The 19,588-nt window shown below is 41.5% G+C and overlaps 1 protein-coding gene across 4 annotated transcripts in view; it reads left to right on the forward strand.

Moving 5' to 3' along the window:
- Positions 1-19,459, forward strand: part of ACOX1 (acyl-CoA oxidase 1) — a 20,266-nt gene extending 807 nt beyond the window's left edge. The window contains exons 1-14 of one of the 4 annotated variants that reach the window (XM_027471372.3): positions 597-737; positions 5,742-5,902; positions 8,997-9,157; positions 10,888-10,995; positions 11,521-11,640; positions 12,206-12,321; positions 12,807-12,976; positions 13,302-13,464; positions 14,194-14,384; positions 14,606-14,785; positions 15,300-15,405; positions 15,493-15,636; positions 16,489-16,695; positions 17,685-19,459. In XM_027471372.3, coding sequence (XP_027327173.1) covers positions 5,838-5,902; positions 8,997-9,157; positions 10,888-10,995; positions 11,521-11,640; positions 12,206-12,321; positions 12,807-12,976; positions 13,302-13,464; positions 14,194-14,384; positions 14,606-14,785; positions 15,300-15,405; positions 15,493-15,636; positions 16,489-16,695; positions 17,685-17,735 — 1,782 coding nt within the window. In that variant the 5' untranslated portion in view covers positions 597-737; positions 5,742-5,837 and the 3' untranslated portion in view covers positions 17,736-19,459. Of the gene's footprint in view, positions 1-577; positions 738-5,741; positions 5,903-8,996; positions 9,158-10,887; positions 10,996-11,520; positions 11,641-12,205; positions 12,322-12,806; positions 12,977-13,301; positions 13,465-14,193; positions 14,385-14,605; positions 14,786-15,299; positions 15,406-15,492; positions 15,637-16,488; positions 16,696-17,684 lie in introns of those variants that run through there. The other 3 variants (XM_027471370.3, XM_027471371.3, XM_072025794.1) reach the window with 3 other exon arrangements.
- The last annotated feature ends 129 nt before the right edge of the window (positions 19,460-19,588 follow it).

A 19,588-nucleotide genomic window follows, 5' to 3' on the forward strand; every position in this document is an offset into this window, starting at 1 on the left:
CTTATTTGTCACTGCTATGATATATGGGGTTACTGCAATGCTGCCATCTTTTCTTCCCCGGCCAGTGCTGGGGGTGGGACTGGCAGAGGCCGGTGTTGTGCAATGTCTGTGCCAAAGGGGACAGGGAAAGTCTGTAGCCTCTGGGTGCCTGGGTTTCCAGACAGCACAGGGGGACTAATAGCTGTGCCCTCCTCCAAGAAGTTGCACGGTGATCAGATGTTCGTGAGGCAATCTGATCCTACAGTAACAGTGGCCATTTGAGGAGGTGAAATAGTTGAGTGGCATGCAGTTCTTATATCAGTGAGTTAATCTCCTGCTAAGTCCTGAATGTGCCTAATTTGAAATGTGGTTTACGTGGAGTAATGAGAAAGTGCCTAGTTGTAAGCGCCCTTCTATCCAAAACACTCAAGAGCTTTGTGACATCTTCCTGATTTCATTAACATTTAATGCTGTGTTTTAATTTTTTGGTTTCTGCAACCTGAGGTACAGCAGAGGGAAAAAAGCTGAATCATTTCATGCACAATTTACTGTGGCCTGTGAAAACTGAGTTTGTTTTCCTCGTCTCTTCTGTCCCCAGAGGCCTTAGTTATTAATGACCCTGACTTCCAGCACGAGGATTTGAACTTCCTCTCCCGAAGCCAGCGCTATGAGCAAGCCATCAGGAAGAGTTCTCTGATGGTTATGAAGTTAAGAGAATATGGAATTGCAGATCCGGAGGAGATCTACTGGTTTAAAAGGTACCTAGCTGTAGCGTTTGCTTCTTATATTCACTCTTATCATCACCAAGGTCATTAAAGCTGCACCTTTGTTCCTATGTTAGCTGTTCAAAGAAAACTAAAGACCTGCAGCAAAGCCCATTGAAGTTTTGGCTTCAAGGCTTCAGTGAATTTCCCATGAAGGCCTGTTGTCCTGAACGTTGTGTTTCCTTAGTGTTTTGGCTAGAAATCCAACACTGATGGTTACAGCCCTTCTATTATGTGTGGTGCAGAAGGTTAAAAATGGGGCTGGTAGTCTGACTTGCCAAAATGTGTGAGGAATATACTGAAATATTTAACTGTGAGCAGATCTGACGAGGCAGGAGCTTCGAATGAAGTCTCCTAAAGCTTATTGCCCCACTTTGTGTTGAGACCTAACAAAGTTGCGTTACAGGCAGACTTGAAAATGTTCCAAGGTGGCTTAGAAGTTCTTGTTTATGTTTTTTCAGTCCCATATCTCAAGCTCCGTGGTGCTATAGTGGTTCCCTTTGACCTAGATACTTTTTATTGTATCTGACCTTTAGTTTATCTGATAGTATTATCCCTGGGTAAAGTTAATAAAAATAAAACTGTCTTTACAACTGAATTTCATTGCTTCCAGCTTGGAGGAGTTTCTGACTTTGTATTTCTCCCTTAATTCTATTAAGCTCGCTCTGATACAATCAAATAAACTGATTAACGGGGATTGCGCAGCTCTAGAACTCTGCACATAAGACCATGAATGTATCCTCTGGCACACTAATGAGGCATTGCACATTATTTAATGTACTGGTAGAATCACGAGCCCTCTGATGGGATTTGCAGAAGAGCTGCCGCTGGCCTCATGGTGTGAATATTGGAACTAGTTAATTGAGAACACCTTGTCTGCTGAGGGCTGAATTTCAGAGAAGCTGGTCTGCACCGACCAACGTCATGAAAGTTCTCGTGGAGAACTCTGTCAAAGTTCTTTGGAAAGCTGGTGTTGTTGGACAGTGATAACCATTAAGTTCACTGACTGCGCTAGATTGCAGTTACTGGATGGTAAAAGTCAATCATTAATTTTTTCCTACACCAGCATTTTCCTACTGGAGGCAATAGGGGAGTTTCTTCAGTTACTACTGTGGAGAAAATTCAGAGAGGTATATCCAGTATACCAGCTGGCGAATTTCCATGAAGTTTGCAATGTAAATGCTGTCTTTCGGGAAAGACATCTAGTGTTAGCATTTAGCTAACAGTATTTTATAAATCAGGACACTTCTGAATAATCGCATGGTAGATTCTAGTTTATTTCCAAAGATTCATTTTAGAGTCGGCAGCTCTTAACTTTGACTGGATAAAAACTCCATTATTGCATGTAGGTTCCAAATAATACATTCATATCTCTTGTGATTGAACAGATAGGTGTGACCAGTCAAGTTCATGATCCAAAAATCAACAGGAAAAAATGGAGAAAGCTTACTTATTTTCAGAGTCGACTCCAGTTGCAGGTATTCAGGATCTCCAGAGATAATTGCAGCTATTGTAGACTGACTGTTTTCCAATGACTTCTGTAAAAAGAGCATGTAGAAGAATGAAGAGTAGTACACACACTTCTTACTAATAAGAGAAGTTTGTTTGCTCTAAGAACCATATCAGAACACGCTGTTAATAATGATTTGAATTTATTATGTCTAGTGTTTGCAAGGGAGGGTATTGGAGTAGTGATTCTTAATGTATGGAAGAAAAAGTATTTATCGTCCCTTGATTTCATATGCATTTTAAAATCTGTTCCCATTTTCTTGCATGTTGGGTGACAAACTATGATTTTTATACCTAACCAGTCCCACCCAAATACCCAAGTGTGTTAATCAGTGCTAACTAGATGGGACTTTGTGGAAAAGCGAACGTGGAGTTTATTCAGTTTTCCAAATGGGAAAACTGAGTGGCTCTGGTGTTGTGACATGCCTTAATGAAGTTTATGAAATAGATTGATGCCCGTGATTATGTTGTCAAGTTGAACTTACCAGATTTCTACATACGGAAGCTTAAGATATTTTGCAATAATCCCTCTCACCTTGTGACTGTCCCCAAAGAGCAGGAACTTGTTCGTTTATGTAGGCAGTGACTGTTAGTGAGCCTTTTGGGGCGTTTTCAGATAGTTTTCCTGTAGCTGTTGTATGTTGTTGGAAGTTCATTGGGTAACTTTGTATCACGAAATGACCAACATCATAGCTTGATTGATGAGGAATGCTTCCATCAGGTGACCTGAAGGTGTGCTTAAACACTTGTTGCTGCTGAGATATGCTGAACTGAATATTCCTCCAAAACATGAGATCTATTAAATGTGTAGAGAAGCCATTTTAATTGTTTCTTATCTAGACAATTTTTCTTGTGTTTTAACATGTCAGCACTGCAATCACTGTTGTGGCTGCTGTTCATGAAGGCCAGCAGCCTTAATGTGCTAATATTTGAGGTTTCTTTTACAGTCCAATTACAGCAAAATGTAAGTCAGCATGAAAAACGGGATATTGTTCTGACATCCACAGTGCTACACAGCTCTTTGAAGGGAGCAATCTGGTGAATCCTAATTCACCTTCAAATTTAAATAGCCTTCACTGAGGAAAAAGGGATTAAGTGGAGAAGAGAAAATAGGGCACAGAGAAAAGGTCTGAGAGCTGCAAGTCAGCAGATGCTTCCTTTACTCGTAAGCACTGTGTGAATGTGCACTTCCGTTGCGAGAATGTGTCTGCCTCTCGTTTTGGTGTTCAGGTTAGTGTATCAAACCAGAAAAATTGTAATAGGGGCGCTACCGGCCACTGCTAAATTCATTTAGAGTAGATGAGGCTGGCTGTTTTTTTTGGTACAGCTGGAAAAGGGATTGGTTACTATGTGGTTGTTAGCTCTGAAGTCAATCAGCGCAGGTCAGACATAGCCCCAGTTTCTTGCCCACCGAGAGGTTCTTCACACTCTTCCTTGAGAGTTGCCTCAAGAACTGCAACAGGAAGAACGTTTTGCTTGCAGATATTGCTTTAAAGTAAACAATCCTACTCTGTAACCCAGTTCTGCAGGCTGAGTGTCCTGGGTCTGTCCCCTCTGTCCTAATTGAAACCAGGACACTGAGAATGTCTTTGCAGTTGCTCATTTAGCTCTGGAGTGTCAGGCAAACACTTAGCTTTACTACTTAGTTTTTAGTACTTTATTGTACTCTGTCTATGGATTACAGAGTTGTACAATGGTTTGGGTTGGAAGGAAGATGACCTTAAAGGTCATCTAATTGCAACCTCCCCCCAGACCAGCTTGCCCAAAGCTCCATTCAGCCTGGCCTTGAACACTTCCAGGCATGGACTATCCCCAGCTTCTCTAGGCAGCCTGTTCCAGTGCCTTACCACCCTCTGAGTAAAGTTTTTTTTCCTTATATCTAACCTAAACCTACCCTCTTTTAGTTTAAGCCATTCCCCCTTGTACTATCTTTATATCCCCTGACAAAGAGTTCCTCTCCAGCTCTCCTGTATCCCCCTTTAGGTACTGGTAGGACATGATAGGGTTGATATTTGTGCAATCAGACAAATCTGTTAAATCCCAGTACCTTTTACTGTGTAGGTGTAAAGGAAAAACCCACCGAAGAAACCACAACAATGCTGCAAAATATTGTCTCCCTATTTGTATAGCATTTGAAAGCCCTTGTTCAAAAAAAAAAATAACTTCTGCTTTGCAGGGAGATGTGCTGCTGCTGTAGGCAACATAATATTTTCTGCTAAGGGAAGCGACTGCCTTGATCCCAAGAACTCTAGGCACTGTGCTTTCATTCACACCAGCTGAAAGCACATTAATAGCAAGTATGAGATCACTTAATGATGCGAATTTTGCTCCTGGCTCATTTGGTCTTGTTCAACAGCACAGTTTCTAAGTGAACGTGTCTTCACCATGTAGTTCAGTGGTCCTGAAGAAGCATCGTCCTGCTCTCTCGCCCTAAGGCTGATTTGCACAGTTTGTGTAGGGATCTGTTCTGAACTATAAATGTTTTATTCTCTGCTCCCAGGCATTCGTTCCTAGCATAGTGTAAAACGCCAGCCACAAATGCTGCTGTAATTTGAAAAACTGGATGCATAATATCTGCTACTCAGTGCAGGTCTGCACCAGCAACAAACTTCAGTCTGCTTCCCGGGCAGGTGTTAATACCCCACGATGGAAGGAGGCACTTCCCTTGCCAATACCTCGAGCAGGTGGAAGAGATCTTGTGTGTAGGTATTCATGTAGATCACATGTTTCTCTTCTATATTTGAGTCTGGATGGAATAAGCATCCACGTGCAGCAGGTGGAAGATGAAAGAACTTCAGGCTCTGCAGAACGCTGAAGGGAAGATGCAGTTGCTACGTAGCTTTTACCCAGCGAAACTTTGCAGCACGTTTGTCCCAGGGTTTGTTTCACTGGAAGCAGAATTTGCCTGCCATTGTGGCTACAAATCATGAAATAATTTGTTTTGATGAAGCCTGTGTAAGATGTTTGATTTTTCCTTACATTCCACTACTAACCTGTAAGAGTTTTAATGGGAGGTGAGCTCAACATCTCACAGCTTATGGAAGCAGACACAGGTAATACAGAGCTCTTCAGAAAAGCACTTGGTCACCTAAGAAGCTTCTTCCTTTTCAATACGTAGTGCTTCTAAAAATAACAGCCTAGTTCTACGCCACTAGCAGCAGTGGGATTTATTCCCACCAAGCATGAGGGATAGGGGGAAAAGTAATTTGGTTTTCCTGTCCACTGTTTTAAGTTCCCAGTGCATCTTTATAGCACAGTTCTTTTTTTCTAGCTACATAACGACAGCTTAAATCATAGCATGAAGAAAATGTCTGAAATAAATGTTTCCCATTAGCATTCCTTCTGATTCCTCCATGTTTGGAGGTTGCTCATGGGACAAAGAAAAGTCGAAATAGCAAACATTATCTTATGCTACAGTTGGAGAAAAGCCTTTCAGGATCTTGTTCTCAGTGAGACTGAGATCCAGATCCCTCTATTTCTCTCCTGTAGAACATGCTTGGGCAATTTTCCTGAACCTTTTGGTCTACACTTCAGCATGTTTCAAACAACCATACAGAGCCAAGCGACTGATGCTCAGAAGAAGAAATGGCTGCCTCTTGTCCATGGAGTCAAGATAGTTGGCACCTACGCCCAAACCGAAATGGGACATGGTTAGTTCCCTTCAGGGATCGCTGGGTAACCTCTTTTCTGTAACTCCAGTTTATAAACTGATAATGCTCCCTGCGTAAATCTGAAAGGGGAAAGGTAAAGTAACTTGGTTAACCACTGATGTCTCCAGCTTGATAGCTGGAGAGCAGTTCTGTCTCTCATCCTAAAACGCAGGGTTAATTTTGGTCTTTTCCAGAATGCACCTCTTAGCTGTTCACTGACTTCATATCTGTTTGCCTTTGATTTAAGATGAGGAGGTTGTTATAAGCCCTGGGAGTCCGAATTTCAGTTGAACTAGTTGGAACATGTCAGTCAACAGTACTGCAGATTTCATTTTAGCCTGGATTGAGGCATGTGTTGCGGAGCTCGTAGTGCATGATCAGCCTGCATAAACAAGTCAGGCCTACAGCTTCAGATGCAGTGTAACATGATGAGATTCGCGTTTTGTGCCCCTGAAAGTAAGGCATGCTTTGCCCCAAGCACTGTCCTTCCAGGTGCTATTCCACTGCAGCTGTCTAACTTCATGGAAGGGTCTCGGTTCCAAAGAAGGAAAAACATCTTACTCCTACTATCAAGGAAAACTACCTTCAGTTATTCATATGGAAGAATGTTTAATGGATAAGAACACGGAATTTTAGCCCAGAACCTGGAATTACAGTTCTTAAATACCAGTAAGAATTAACAGACCAAAGATGTCAGAACATGTGCTGGCACCTGAGCCTGGAAAGCAGGATGTGTACAAGCCTGGACAACTGCTCAAGTTGGATGGTAATAGCCAAATTGGATGCCTGCTTGGTAGGTTACATTACTTGTGCTAGCTGAAATCTTCGTAGAATGTGCAACGGAGGAATTCCCATCGTCTGTTCTGCTTCAGAGAGATGGAGTTAGCAAACTGAACTCAACATGGGAAGCGGAGTCAAATGGCTGACAAAAATGCTTGCTAACCATGTTTGCTTTTTCACACCGCCTTCTTTAAATCAGGCACACGTCCACACCAAAGTGATTTGGTTTACTTGCTGTTTCACATTAGATCATTGCACTTTCTTGCCTGGTGATGGTTGGGTTTGCTTGCAGCTCTCCTGTTTGGTAGTAAAATGTCTACTTTGACACTTAATAGAATTAATGCAATGATAACATAGAAAAGTGAATATACCTGCTGTGCTGAATAATGAAAGTACGATGGTTTGGCATTCTTGCTGTGAATGCTGGGCACCTGTTCCATAAGTAAAGCTTCTGTAATAATTGTTACTGAGCTCTGCTTAATTTAAGCCTGATGTTTAGAAACTGGTGATGGGGGAAAGAGCCCTCTGAACTGAATCCCAGCCTGGATGGGTAGTTGGTCAAATTTTAACCTAGGGAGTACCTTCTGGTAGTCTGTAGTGGTTTTAACCTGTTTCATAGTGAATGATTAAAAAGAAAACAGAAGAAGGCATAAAACACTGGGCTGAAAGGGAAACACAAAGGAGAAATAAAAATACTATGTTGCTTCTTCCTGGCTTATAGCTAGGGCTAGTAAGTAGGGACTTTTTCTCAGTTTTTGTCTATCAGCTATGTGTATCTCACCAGCACTGAACTCACTTAAAATCTGGTATTCCTGATTAAAATAACCATTAGTCTTCAGTTGAGCTGGGTCCCTGTTCAGTCAAAAAGCTTATAAGATATTGCTGCTGGGATTATTAGCTGGCTGATATTTTCAGGTGCCTACAAATAAACAGAAGAATGACACTTGTTAGAGGGCCACTTAGATCAATGTATGCATAGAGGTAACATGAGTACATTGGTCCCACTCTGTGTGCCAGCTGAATTTGAGCTGAGCTCCAACAAATGTTCTCTCAGTAATTCTTCCCACTTATTTAAAAAATCCTATTAAAAACAAGCTACATTATTTGTTCACTTGGCATATTCATGCTTTAGTCTTTGTGCAGAAGTGCTATCAACAATCTATAGCCCAACTGTTATAATAGGGAATGCAAACTATTAAGCAGTGTTGTCAGCCTTGTGCAGTAGGGACTAATGCTGTTTGGGTTTTCCCTTATTTTTGGAAGTTAGTAAGTAATACTTGCAAAAATAATCTCTATGTATTTTGAGAAATTCCTCGAGTAAATGGGATAGTCTTAAGACTGGAGAACACTGCAGTAGAACAGTTTGTTCATTTTTGTCTCCTCCAAGCTACAACAGTGCTCTAAGTACTCAAAGCAATTAATATTTAAAAACACAATGAAGCATTTAGCCTTTCATATCCATATTCTTAGTAGACCACTTAACCTAGCAGTGGTGTTTGATAGAACGTGGAGGAAGGTTAGTTCTAGTGAAACGTTTAGTTGGAGAGATCTTGTACTGATGATTGCCACGTTGGAAAATGTTGGCTTTCTTGCCATGTTATGTTCACAACTTTGACGCATGCAGAGCACTTTCCTTTTAAGAGAGCCTTTAAAAATAGCAGGAGTTGAAGGGAGGTGATGGCAGGAATTTTAGGAGGGGTATGTAGTATATACATCTAATCTTAACAACAACAAAAATAGTGGAGACTATTATTTTTTTAAAGAATATTCCAGATATTCCAGTGAAAATCTAGCTCATCCAGCTGGATGAACTCTGACTTCTGCCACATTTTGCTCCCCAACCATGAAAAAAGTGTGGACTTTGTTCGTACAGCCAAAGGCTCGCTACATCCAACCAGACCACATCTTCAACAAACTGCCGTTCTGCCTCAGCCCCTCTTTTAACGCAGTGGGCTCTGGTTTACAAACCAGAGTGAGGATATTGTCTTTGTTTTTCAGTGTGGATTAATCATTTTATCCATCATCAATTATTTATCATCAAAAATAGGTGAATATTGCAAATGCATTTTATATAGGATTAGAAGGAAATTAATTGCAGCATGCTTATTTCAGAGTAAGCATGTTTTTTGTTATTCAGATCTGAGGAAAGGAGAGTGCTCTGGCTTTCTAAAATACACCTGCCGAATTCTGATTTACACATGAATCTTTTTTTTTCTCTTTTTGTCTCTTCCTGAATCTCCACCATGAATCCTCTTGCTTGCTTCCCTCCCATAACATTGCCTTCACACTCCCATCCCATGGCACCTCTTCACAGCTTTGTTCATCGAGGACGGCCTGAACCTCTGGATCTTCATCTGGGCATGTTCCTCCCCACCCTTCTCACCCAGGCAACCCCAGAGCAGCAGGATCGCTTCTTCATGCCTGCCTGGAACCTGGAGATCATTGGCACCTATGCCCAGACTGAAATGGGCCATGGTACAGTACATTCACTAAATGCTATTTCTAAGAATGGTTTTGTGTGCAAAGGATTCCCCTGCCTGGGAAAAAGGGTGTGCGTTTATCCCGTGGTCTGTAAGTATGTGTTTATGGCTTTAGGGACAAGTGGACTGCTTCTGAAACTCCTAAGAGATTACAACACCACATGCTTTCTGACCTTTTTTCCCTGATGGTGGAAGAGTTTGTATTTTTGTGCAGACACATTCTGAGTGCTCCTCTTGTGCCATTCAAATTACTATAGATGATTTGTTAAAACACCACCTGCATACGGCTATGGTGTTGTCAATTTGATGACATCAGTTCATTTCTACACCTACCATTCTTTCCAGTGTGATTTCTGCTTTACTGTAACACTCACTGTGAAGACAAAAGGACAGAGCTTTAAGATACTGAAAGAGATGCCAAAAAAGTAAGAACTGCTTGTCACCTTGGGACTGGCCTTGGATCAGAGAACATGTGGATGACTTGGTCTCAGTGTTCATGTTTTATGGGAAGCGTTTTTCCTGGTTCCTTAGCTCACTCCCTTGTGTTCTTATTAATTGGACCATGAAATCATGTTTTAGAGTATCTGTATTAAGTAGACTTTGATCTCTGTTGCTGTTCTTTGCTTTCAAGCTTTGAAATGGATTGTGATAACTCCAGCAGTATTGTGATTCAACACGTAATCCAAGTTTCAAAGGGAGGATATTATGCCTCGGGAAACTCTATTTTGATACCTGAGAGTTGCAGATAAGAAATATTTTCTAAAAATGAGCAGGATTCACCTTTGTGCTGAAGTGAAATACAGAGACTGTATGAAGCATAAAATAACTGCAAGTCTGTGGAGAATCTCTTGCATCTAGTGAGGTCTGAAGACCCTTTGCCAGCAGAGTAAGAGTTAAGCTGTCCATGGAAATCTACCGCTAAGCTCCATGCTTTGGAAACGTGGATGCATCGAGGTGATGTCTTTTCATGTTGAAACTCCCACGTAGAGTTGTTGGCTCCATCTTCTCTGTCCATTTAGACTATCATGAGTGTTTGCAGCTTGACTAGTTTAAACATGTAGGCATAGTGATTTTTCACTAATGCAAAGACGCTGCCATTGCTGAGACAGGTTTGCATGAATTGCAGAGTGAAGAGTTCAAGGCAGAAGACAGACTGTGCCTGCAGTTGTAACCTTTGTTATTTTGCAGCCACTCATCTACCTGTATAAGTAACCTAGCATATGCACGCCACTACTTACTGTTTTGGAGCAATGAATGATCTCGTTTGGGAGAATTTGCTCCATCAAGTGAGGAGATCCTAGGCCTGATGAAGGAATAAAGGTATTACGAGTACTATTTATTCCATCTTTTGGCTGCAAAGTGCATGATTCTGTTTGCACTTAATCAGCAGTTTTAGTGAAAGCCAGGTGAGCATGGTTTTGTGGATCTCTCTATTGACAAAAGGCTTGTAATAGGAAAAAAATTATCAGATCAGAGGTGCTTGGAAAGTAGTATTGGACCAATGAAACAGTAATGAGTTTGCAGATAATTGGCTTTAGGTTCCAGAATAAGGCCCGAGTCTCACTCATTCTTTATGAAGGATTAAAAACCTACTAATTGTAGCCTAAAAGCAAAATTAAAATTTGTGCATTACTACTGGAGTTCAACTTTCCATTGTCCAATTCAGTCCTTGTCTGTATTTTGCGACTGACTTTCTGCCAACACGGTGTGTTTGCTTGTTTTCAGGAACTCATCTCCGGGGTCTAGAAACTACAGCTACTTATGACCCTGCTACCCAGGAATTCATCCTCAACAGCCCCACTGTGACCTCCATTAAGTGGTGGCCAGGTGGACGTAAGTGTGTCTATATAAATCTGGAAGATGCATATGAAAAACTCAAGGAGGTGCTGTCACATGTCTTATATCTACAGAATGATGATTGAAGCTTGGTCCAGAGAGTCAGAGTTGCCTTTTGCACAAGAAGAAGACCTGTCAGAGCCTACCTAAACTTCTCATTATCTGTGTGCTCTGGATTATTTCCCTGAATCATTCACACTGTGTGGATTTGATGTAATTCATTATGTTTTATAAAAATCTTTATTGAAGCATCTGAGGCAGTCTGTAGACAGGACTTCCTTTGGCTTTCCTGTCAGGTTTGCCAGGGACTTGGTGTTGTACGGCCAAGAGAATAATAACGTTCAGTTTCCATTGACTTAGGCAGCCTTGTTTGTCTAGCTGTAAAATTTGGATATTAATCAGTGTTGCAAATCTATTTCTCTAAAATGGTGGGGTTAATGTATTTTGGATCCTGCTTCAAGGAAAGGCGTGTGTTAATAATATGTGTGCTGCTTATTTTTTTTCTGACTACCACTCCTGCAGTTGGAAAGACCTCAAACCATGCCATTGTTCTGGCTCAGCTCTACACTCAGGGCCAGTGCAAAGGACTGCATGCCTTCATCGTTCCCATACGGCAGCTGGGCACCCATGAACCTCTGCCAGGTAAAAATTTGTTCCGGGGGCTTAGCGTTCATGGAAAACTTCAGATCTGTTTCTCTTCAGCTATATACAGCTGCATGTGTCTTGTTAATTAACATAGCGTATTTCACTAGCTGATTTGAGTGAGTAGATTGTAGGTCACAGGACTTAAAACTTACTTAAAGTCTTATTTACAAGTGAACTACTACTAAATAAGCTTTCACGTCATGTTTTCAATGTGAAGATTAGTTGGGAATTTGATTCTGTCCAGCTAGGCATTCTGTGAGGCAGCACGTGCTTCTTCTGAAAGGGAAAAATACCTTTCATCATCCCCTAGCTAGAAGGGAGGTGAGCAATCCTTAGAGGAAACTCCCTCAGTCAGCATATAGTAGGATTTCATGTAAACTGCGAAGGCCCCATGTTTTGGTACTCTTCATTCCAATAAAGAATCTAAGCTCCTAGTTTGCTGTTACTCCTAGCAGTGACAGGACTTTCTAGAAAACTAAAGAATGTCTTCCTTGGAGACCAAGGCTTAAACCTCTTGTGTCATGTTCCTTTTTCTTAATGCATATGGCTTTGTGTGTGGCAGGTATTACAGTGGGTGACATTGGGCCAAAGTTTGGGTATGATGAAATGGATAATGGCTACTTGAAGATGGACAACTTCAGAATTCCTCGAGAAAACATGCTGATGAAATATGCCCAGGTAAAGCAATGAGTTTCAGCATATGCCTTTAAAAATGGTCACTTCAAATGTTCTCGTGTGGTTGAATAGTGCTGTAAACCCTGCATATTAATTACTCATCTGCATTCCCTGCTCATGTGTGATAGCATCACTACAGGGGAAGCTACAGCTGTCTGTTATCCCCAGTTGCTCTGTGAAATGTGCAGTCTGTCCTATTAATTGTATGGGAAGGGAGGACCTGTAATGACTGTTCAGGGGCTGATTCAGAAGTTTTCACCTCTAGCTGCTGCCCAAGGGCTGTAAATAAAGAACAAAAGTCACCCACCCAGCTGGCAAGGTCTCTATACTATTCTGGTCTTTTTTGGAGAAGTTTTTCATCCAAATACCATCAAGATTGTAGCTTGTTTTTAAGTACTACATGATAAGTGTAAAGCTTGAGATGTGAATATGTAAAAAGAGAAGATACTATAAAAATCAACAGGCTGTTGTGTTTATTTTTTTTGCAGGTTGAACCAGATGGCACTTATGTGAAACCAGTGAGTGACAAGCTAACCTATGGGACCATGGTGTTCATCCGATCCCTCATTGTAGGGGATTCTGCTCGCTCTCTGTCCCGGGCTTGTACCATTGCCATCCGCTACAGCGCAGTGAGACACCAGTCTGAGCTAAAGCCAGGGTAAGTGCACCGAAAGGAAAGAGCAGCTGAAGTGCTGAGGGGAAGTTACTAACAGCTGGAGAGAAGAGGGAATGTGGTTGATGTTACTTGCTTTGGCACTTGATAGAGTTTTATAAGAGTTTAACATTAGAAAATGAGTAGTCTTCCGTTATTGACTGCCAAACTGCCCTCCCCCTGCCAGAGACTGTCGTATGCTCTTGGATATTCTGGTTTGATATGAATGCATCTTTTACTGTCCAAGTGGAGAAGCTACTTAGAGTTGAATAGGACTTCAGTATGCCTGTGGCTGGCAAACTGCTACTAACTCTCAGGTGTTTTGCTCTAGGGAACCAGAACCCCAGATCTTGGACTATCAGACCCAACAGTACAAACTCTTTCCTCTCCTGGCAACAGCATATGCTTTTCATTTCGTGGGAGCCTACATAAAAGACACCTATCGGCGTATCAGTGGAGACATCAATGCAGGGGATCTGAGTGAGCTGCCAGAGGTACTGTATCTTCTGGAAACCAGAGGGGTCTTCTGATTTTATGCAAAAATTGCTTTTAACATGAGAGCAAAGTCACAAGCCTTTTTGTGGTTTTCACTCTTGAGATGTCTTGTACTTTAGATCCAGTGATCCCAAGTCCAGTATGTGCTTGTGACTCTTACTTTGTTTGCACTGTTCGTTTAGCAGTGCTTCACAAAGAAATGTGGAGTGATGCAAAGAAAGCAAGCTAATGTGTATATTTTTTTTTTAAAAAAAAAAAGTATTTTCGGGAATGATGGCACGTCATTTGGGAGTGAAGTTGAGACTGGTCTTACGCCTGTGCTGTACCTTCTTGATTATTGTTCTTGATCTTGAGGTGACTAGAGGAGAACTGATGTGTTGATCAAAGGTGTCAGTACTATTTTGAGGCGATCAGGATTTTAAAGTGTTAATTTTCAACTAGGGATTCTGTTTAAGAACCTAATGTGACAAAAAGCAATTGAAAACAGTTGTCCACGTTATATGTAGAAACAGAAAAGATGAGGTACTTAGATTAAGTCCTTACATGTACATAGGCTTTCACATAAGTAGTTTGCCTCAGGAAAGAGACCTTACAAGAAAAACAAGACCTAGTGGTAAGTGGGAGGGTGGTGTTGACTTTTTTTCTAGGAGTTGCAGTACTTGGTAGGTACATGTGCAAACTTAGAATGGAATATAAAGATGCTAACTTGCTTTGCTTTTGTCCATCAGCTCCATGCACTGACAGCAGGACTGAAGGCTTTCACTTCCTGGACTGCCAATGCTGGTATTGAGGAGTGTCGAATGGCCTGTGGTGGGCATGGCTATTCTCGTTGCAGTGGCATTCCTGACATCTACGTCACATTCACCCCATCCTGCACCTACGAGGGAGAAAACACAGTCATGATGCTGCAGACAGCTAGGTATGTCAGCTTCTGTCCATCAACTTTCTTGCCTTGGCATTATGGTCTTTGCACCTGAAGTGAAGAGCAAAAGAAGTATCCTGTATTACCATGGAACTCTGTTTTTGACAACAGCATACGCCTGCAACTGGTCTTTGACAGACTGCCTGACCCTAGGTAAAAGGACTTCTCTCCATTCAAACTAAGGAGTAAGAGTTGCTATTTGTTGTTCTTATTTTCAGATTCCTTATCAAAAGCTACAACCAAGTTATTGCTGGTCAGCGGGTTTCTGGCATGGTGTCCTACCTTAATGATCTCTCCAGGCAACGCATTCAGCCACAGCACGTGGCTGCGAGGACCGTGAGTGTGCGCATTAATGATCCAACCAGCTTGGTAGAGGCCTACAAAGCACGGGCTGCCCGGTGAGTTCATGCTCGCTAGGCTGAGCCAGGCACTAATAAAATCGGGTGTGTTGGGAGGTGGTAGTGTTGTACTGCCTTGCTAACGTGAGGTTCTCAAGGTGTGGTTGGCAAAGCTTTGCTCTGCATGTCGCTTGCAAGAAGTAATGCACTTTACTAGCTTGGAATGGTGTTAAATGCTCTGAGGTTGCAAGAGGTTACATACAGGCAAACAATCCTGATTCTAAAGCCTATTGTGAGGAAGGTGTAAGAGTACAACAGATAACCTACACGAGAGTAGGCATTCAGGCACCCCAGCAGTGTTGTCAAATGTCTTTTTATCCCCATGTAGTTGTGTTCTAGATGCAGCAGTGATGACAGGGGTTTTAGGGTCACAGCTGCTTGCTCCAGGCAATGCATTCAGGTGCTGCACACCACCTCTGAGTTCTGATGTGTTAGACTTCAATTTATACAAATTCGGTGTATGTAGTCTTGATAATGTGTCATTGTATAACCCATTTTTCCTTTTTTGAAATAGGCTCGTAGAAGCTGCAGCAAAGAACTTGCAAGCTGAACTGAACCACAGAAAGAGCAAGGAGGATGCCTGGAACAGAACTTCCGTTGACCTCGTGCGAGCATCTGAGGTCAGTGACGTACCTGATAAAGAGGGGTGCTATAGGAGCTTGTAGTTCCTTTGTGAATCTGATTCATCTTCCTTTTGTATCTTGTAGGTACACTGTCACTACGTAATAGTGAAGCTTTTCACAGCAAAGCTGTCTGAGATCAGCAATGCAGCAGTCCGTGCTGTCGTGACTGAATTATGTCTTCTGTATGCACTGTATGGGATCAGTAAGAACGCAGGGGATTTCATGCAGGTTGGTGTATTTCTCCAACTCTATAAACCTCCTGAGCCAGAGTTCTCGTTATGAGATGTTTTAAATGCAAAGCTGCATGACTGCCTAGGCCTAAGGTTTTGACTGTCACTTGTGTAAGTCCAAGAGCAGTGTGATTCTGATGGAAGGCTCTTGTTATGTTTCCCTTGGGATCCACCAGAAGTAGAGTTGGATGATAAATGGTAGTGTGGCATCTGTTTGGATTAATGTGTTCCAATGGTTTATGGTGACCAGTGTGTTTAAAAAAAACAAGGAGATAATACAGGAGATAAAAGTGTAGGTTAGACATGCCTTGAGAGCTATGTGCATTTGCAGATTAGTGCACAAAAGGGGAAATCGTACTCCAGATAATAACCCATCCTTCAGTGAGTGGGTTTAAATTGCCAGGCATTACCCTTTTTATTTTTTCAGATTGAGAATGTATTTGCAGCAATGTTTTATTTTGTGTTCAGGCAGACATGATATGTTTTATCTTCCCATTTTCCTCTTTGCTGCCTACCAAAAACTTCTCAGAAACCAGGAAGAACTTAATACGAGTGTGCATGTTCTCCAAGAATACTTGTTGCAGAGGTTAAAATAGATGCTCTTAAAAGAAATAAATCATCTCCTGTTGAAATAGCTGGGCAATACTGTGGCTATGCCATGCTAGGCATCTTCTCTTGCTTGTACCCTATGGCAGATGGACAGTTTGGTTACTTAGCACTTTGGGGCAGGGTGTCTTACAGACTACTGGATTTCTGGGTGAGGAAAGGCTGACCTGTGTTAGACCATAGTGGAAGGGAAGGTTCTTGTGACTTACACACTCTTCTGATAATTTTTTTTTTTTTCCCCAAGGCGGGTATTTTGACAGATGCCCAAATTACTCAAGTGAACCAGCGTGTGAAGGAGCTCTTGGCTATAATTCGTCCCAACGCGGTAGCACTGGTAGACTCCTTTGACTTTCACGACACTCATCTTGGATCTGTGCTTGGCCGGTATGACGGCAATGTCTACGAGAACATGTTTGAGTGGGCAAAGAAATCTCCACTGAACAAAACAGAGGTAAAGAAGCCTTATTTCTTCCTCTTAGGTCATCTGTGTGCAGAGAAATAACTCAATATAGGGTTGTTAGTTTTGATCCAGTTAGTGATCTTAGCAGGTAATCGATAAAGGGGGAGGAAGGAGTTGAAGCCACTAGTGGTAGTGGAACAAAACTAGCAACCTGCTTCTGCTCCTCTGCGTTCAGTTTTCTGTTGTAGCTACTTTCCCACACATGCCTTACACACAGTCTTGCAGGATACTTTTCACTTCCTCAGTTGGGGGAGGAAATTGTAGTCTACCTAGAGAAACAACTGGATAATCTCATTGAAGTTAAAAGCAACTATCACTTTATCTTAATTCTGTTTAATGATGGTAGCCGTGAAAGCCTACCTGTTTTCTGTCAAATCTTCTACTGCCTTCAGGCAGTATTAATGACTGTAGAAGGAAACTGCTCCCAAGTATTTCTTTGAAAGTGTCAGGTGCTGCATATCTGCCCTGAGGCTGTAGCTGAGCTAATAAAAGAAACTGAGCTGTGAAGTGTCTATGTTCCACCAGCCAAAACAAAATTCTAAATCCTGTCATGGTGGCCTTTTTTGCCTTTATTTGATTCAGTCTGTACTCCTAGCACAGGCTGCCAGAGGTTGTGCAATTATAGTTATATCCCACCAGAGCTTTCTTAATTTTTTGTGCTTCTGAAGTCAGTTGGTCTTAAGAGCTTCATTACAGTCTGCTTAGGAGATGTCTGCCAGCTTTCTTTTAATTAAAATGCTAAATAATTGTCTATGTGGTAATAAAACACCTTATGTTCTTTCATTTCATGCAAGAAAGGTAGTGGAGAAGCACTTGTTTGGTCTCATTCTCACCCTTGGTCATACAGACACTCAAATACAGGAGTTAGTTGGCTGTTCTTGAGGCCTCTGATTCAGATTTTCTGCAAGATGTAGAGAACTAAAAGTGTTTCAAAATGCTGGCCTGATCTTGCTGTAACCACTGTCTTGCCCTCTTTGCAGGTTCACGAGTCTTTCCACAAACATCTGAAGCCGATGCAAGCCAAGCTGTGAAGCCTGCTCGTTTTTAAAATGCACAATTTTCCTGCCCTGAAAACTGGATGTTTGTGTCCTTTCTTCAGGCACCTGAATCAAATCTTTCAAATCCTGGTAGCTGTAGGACAGTGAATAATTGTAGCCTTTATTTCCACTTTTATAAATTGAGAAGGTGTTTGGGGAGAGTGTGTAGGGATTGATGCCTGTTTTTAAAGTGCAATTATAATGGTAAAATTAACCTTTTAAAATCTGGGAAAGCTTTATGGATTCATACAAGAATTGCTTTTGTGAAGCTGCTAACTAGAGAGAAGTTCCTGTCAACTGGAAAGGTAGCAGGATTTTACTACTAAGTAGTTAACAGCCCTCAGGCAATAGCTTCAAATGAGCAGTTACGTTTTCCCCCTTCCCCAAAAGCATCAATGTTTTGATATATATATGTTTTTAAGGTTAGCACCAACTCTCTCCTTGTTTAACAAATGTCTATGCTATCTAAAGCCTCCTGTATAGTTCTCTGTGCAGAAAGTCTGCATGTGGCATTACTTTCCTGATGTAGCTGGGAAGTAAATACCCATCCTTGTCTGGAGCTCTACTTCAGTCTTCTTTCCAGAAGACATCTTCATGTTTTCCAGTACATCCCTTCACTGCCCTGCAGAAACTCCCTTTATCTGTGTGCCATCTCTAACACTGTCACCTTACTCTTTGTTAATAGGAAGTAAAAGGAGAAAATAGTGATGCTGCTCTGAGAGCAAAATCAGTAGTAGTAACCAGCTGGGTGCTGATAATAGACATCCTGCCCTTCTTTTAACTGTTGATATTTTCATAGCACTATCTCAAAGCACTTTACAAATGTTAATTACGGTGGTTTGATGTGAAAGTCCACATGTAGTGGTGGAAACTGCAAATTTGACGTGGAAAGATGAAGCCAGTATTCGAGGGCAGAAATCTGTTGGCCGAGGTCCTTGGATCTTCAGATTGTTCTGGGGTGTTCTGGTTTTTAAAGGCATTCTTCAAGAAAGCAACAATCCTAAGTGAAGTGTCCAGATTTTTTTTCCCCACCAATGCATTTCCAAGGAGCTTTCTCTGATTTGCTTAATTTTTTTATATTGACTTGCGACTTGCACAGTACTGTTTGGATTAACAGATGATTTTGTTATTAACAGAACCTCCTGATGTCTGTCCAATGAAATCAGTGCAACTACAACTAAACACAATTACTGCTGTCTTTCAACACCAATAACTTTGTCCAGTGACAATAAAACCTTTCTTCAAGAGATAAGAGTAACTCTGAGATTAAAATGGTAAAAAGCTTCAGTATAAGCCTTTAGTTCTGAGGCAGCATCTGAGAAGCTGCTTCTGACAGCTTTGGTGTCTGTTGGAGTCTCTAATTTTGGATCACTTATCATGGAGGAGTGTTTCCTGGTACTAACAATCATTAGACAGGATCTTTAGCTTCATACACAGTAGCTCGACAGAAAGAAATGCTTAAATTTAAATGGTTAAAGAAAAAGAAAAAAGCAAACATGCCTTTTTCGGTGCTGAGTCGGGTTGAATGAAACCACTGTTGGTTAGGTTACCAAGGCAAATTGCTTTGATTTCCATCTGTTCAACAGAGCAGACTGCTGACCTGTGGAGGGATGATGAAGGAGGAGCAGGGAAAGGTTAAAGATATGTTAATGAGAACAGTACTAGCTAACAGTATGTACAAATATAATAAATTACAAAAAATGTGTTTTCAGACAAAACATCTTTGTTCTTTTTGCTCTTCTGTGTCGTCTTCCGTGAATCTCATTTAAAGTAACAAAGTAGAATGAAGTACCGAAAAGATGAGTTTTACAAAGAAATCATGTCTTGAACTTGCTGCTCTTAACTAG

The sequence above is a fragment of the Anas platyrhynchos genome, chromosome 19 (genome assembly GCF_047663525.1).
Source record: "Anas platyrhynchos isolate ZD024472 breed Pekin duck chromosome 19, IASCAAS_PekinDuck_T2T, whole genome shotgun sequence".
NCBI lineage: Eukaryota > Metazoa > Chordata > Aves > Anseriformes > Anatidae > Anas > Anas platyrhynchos.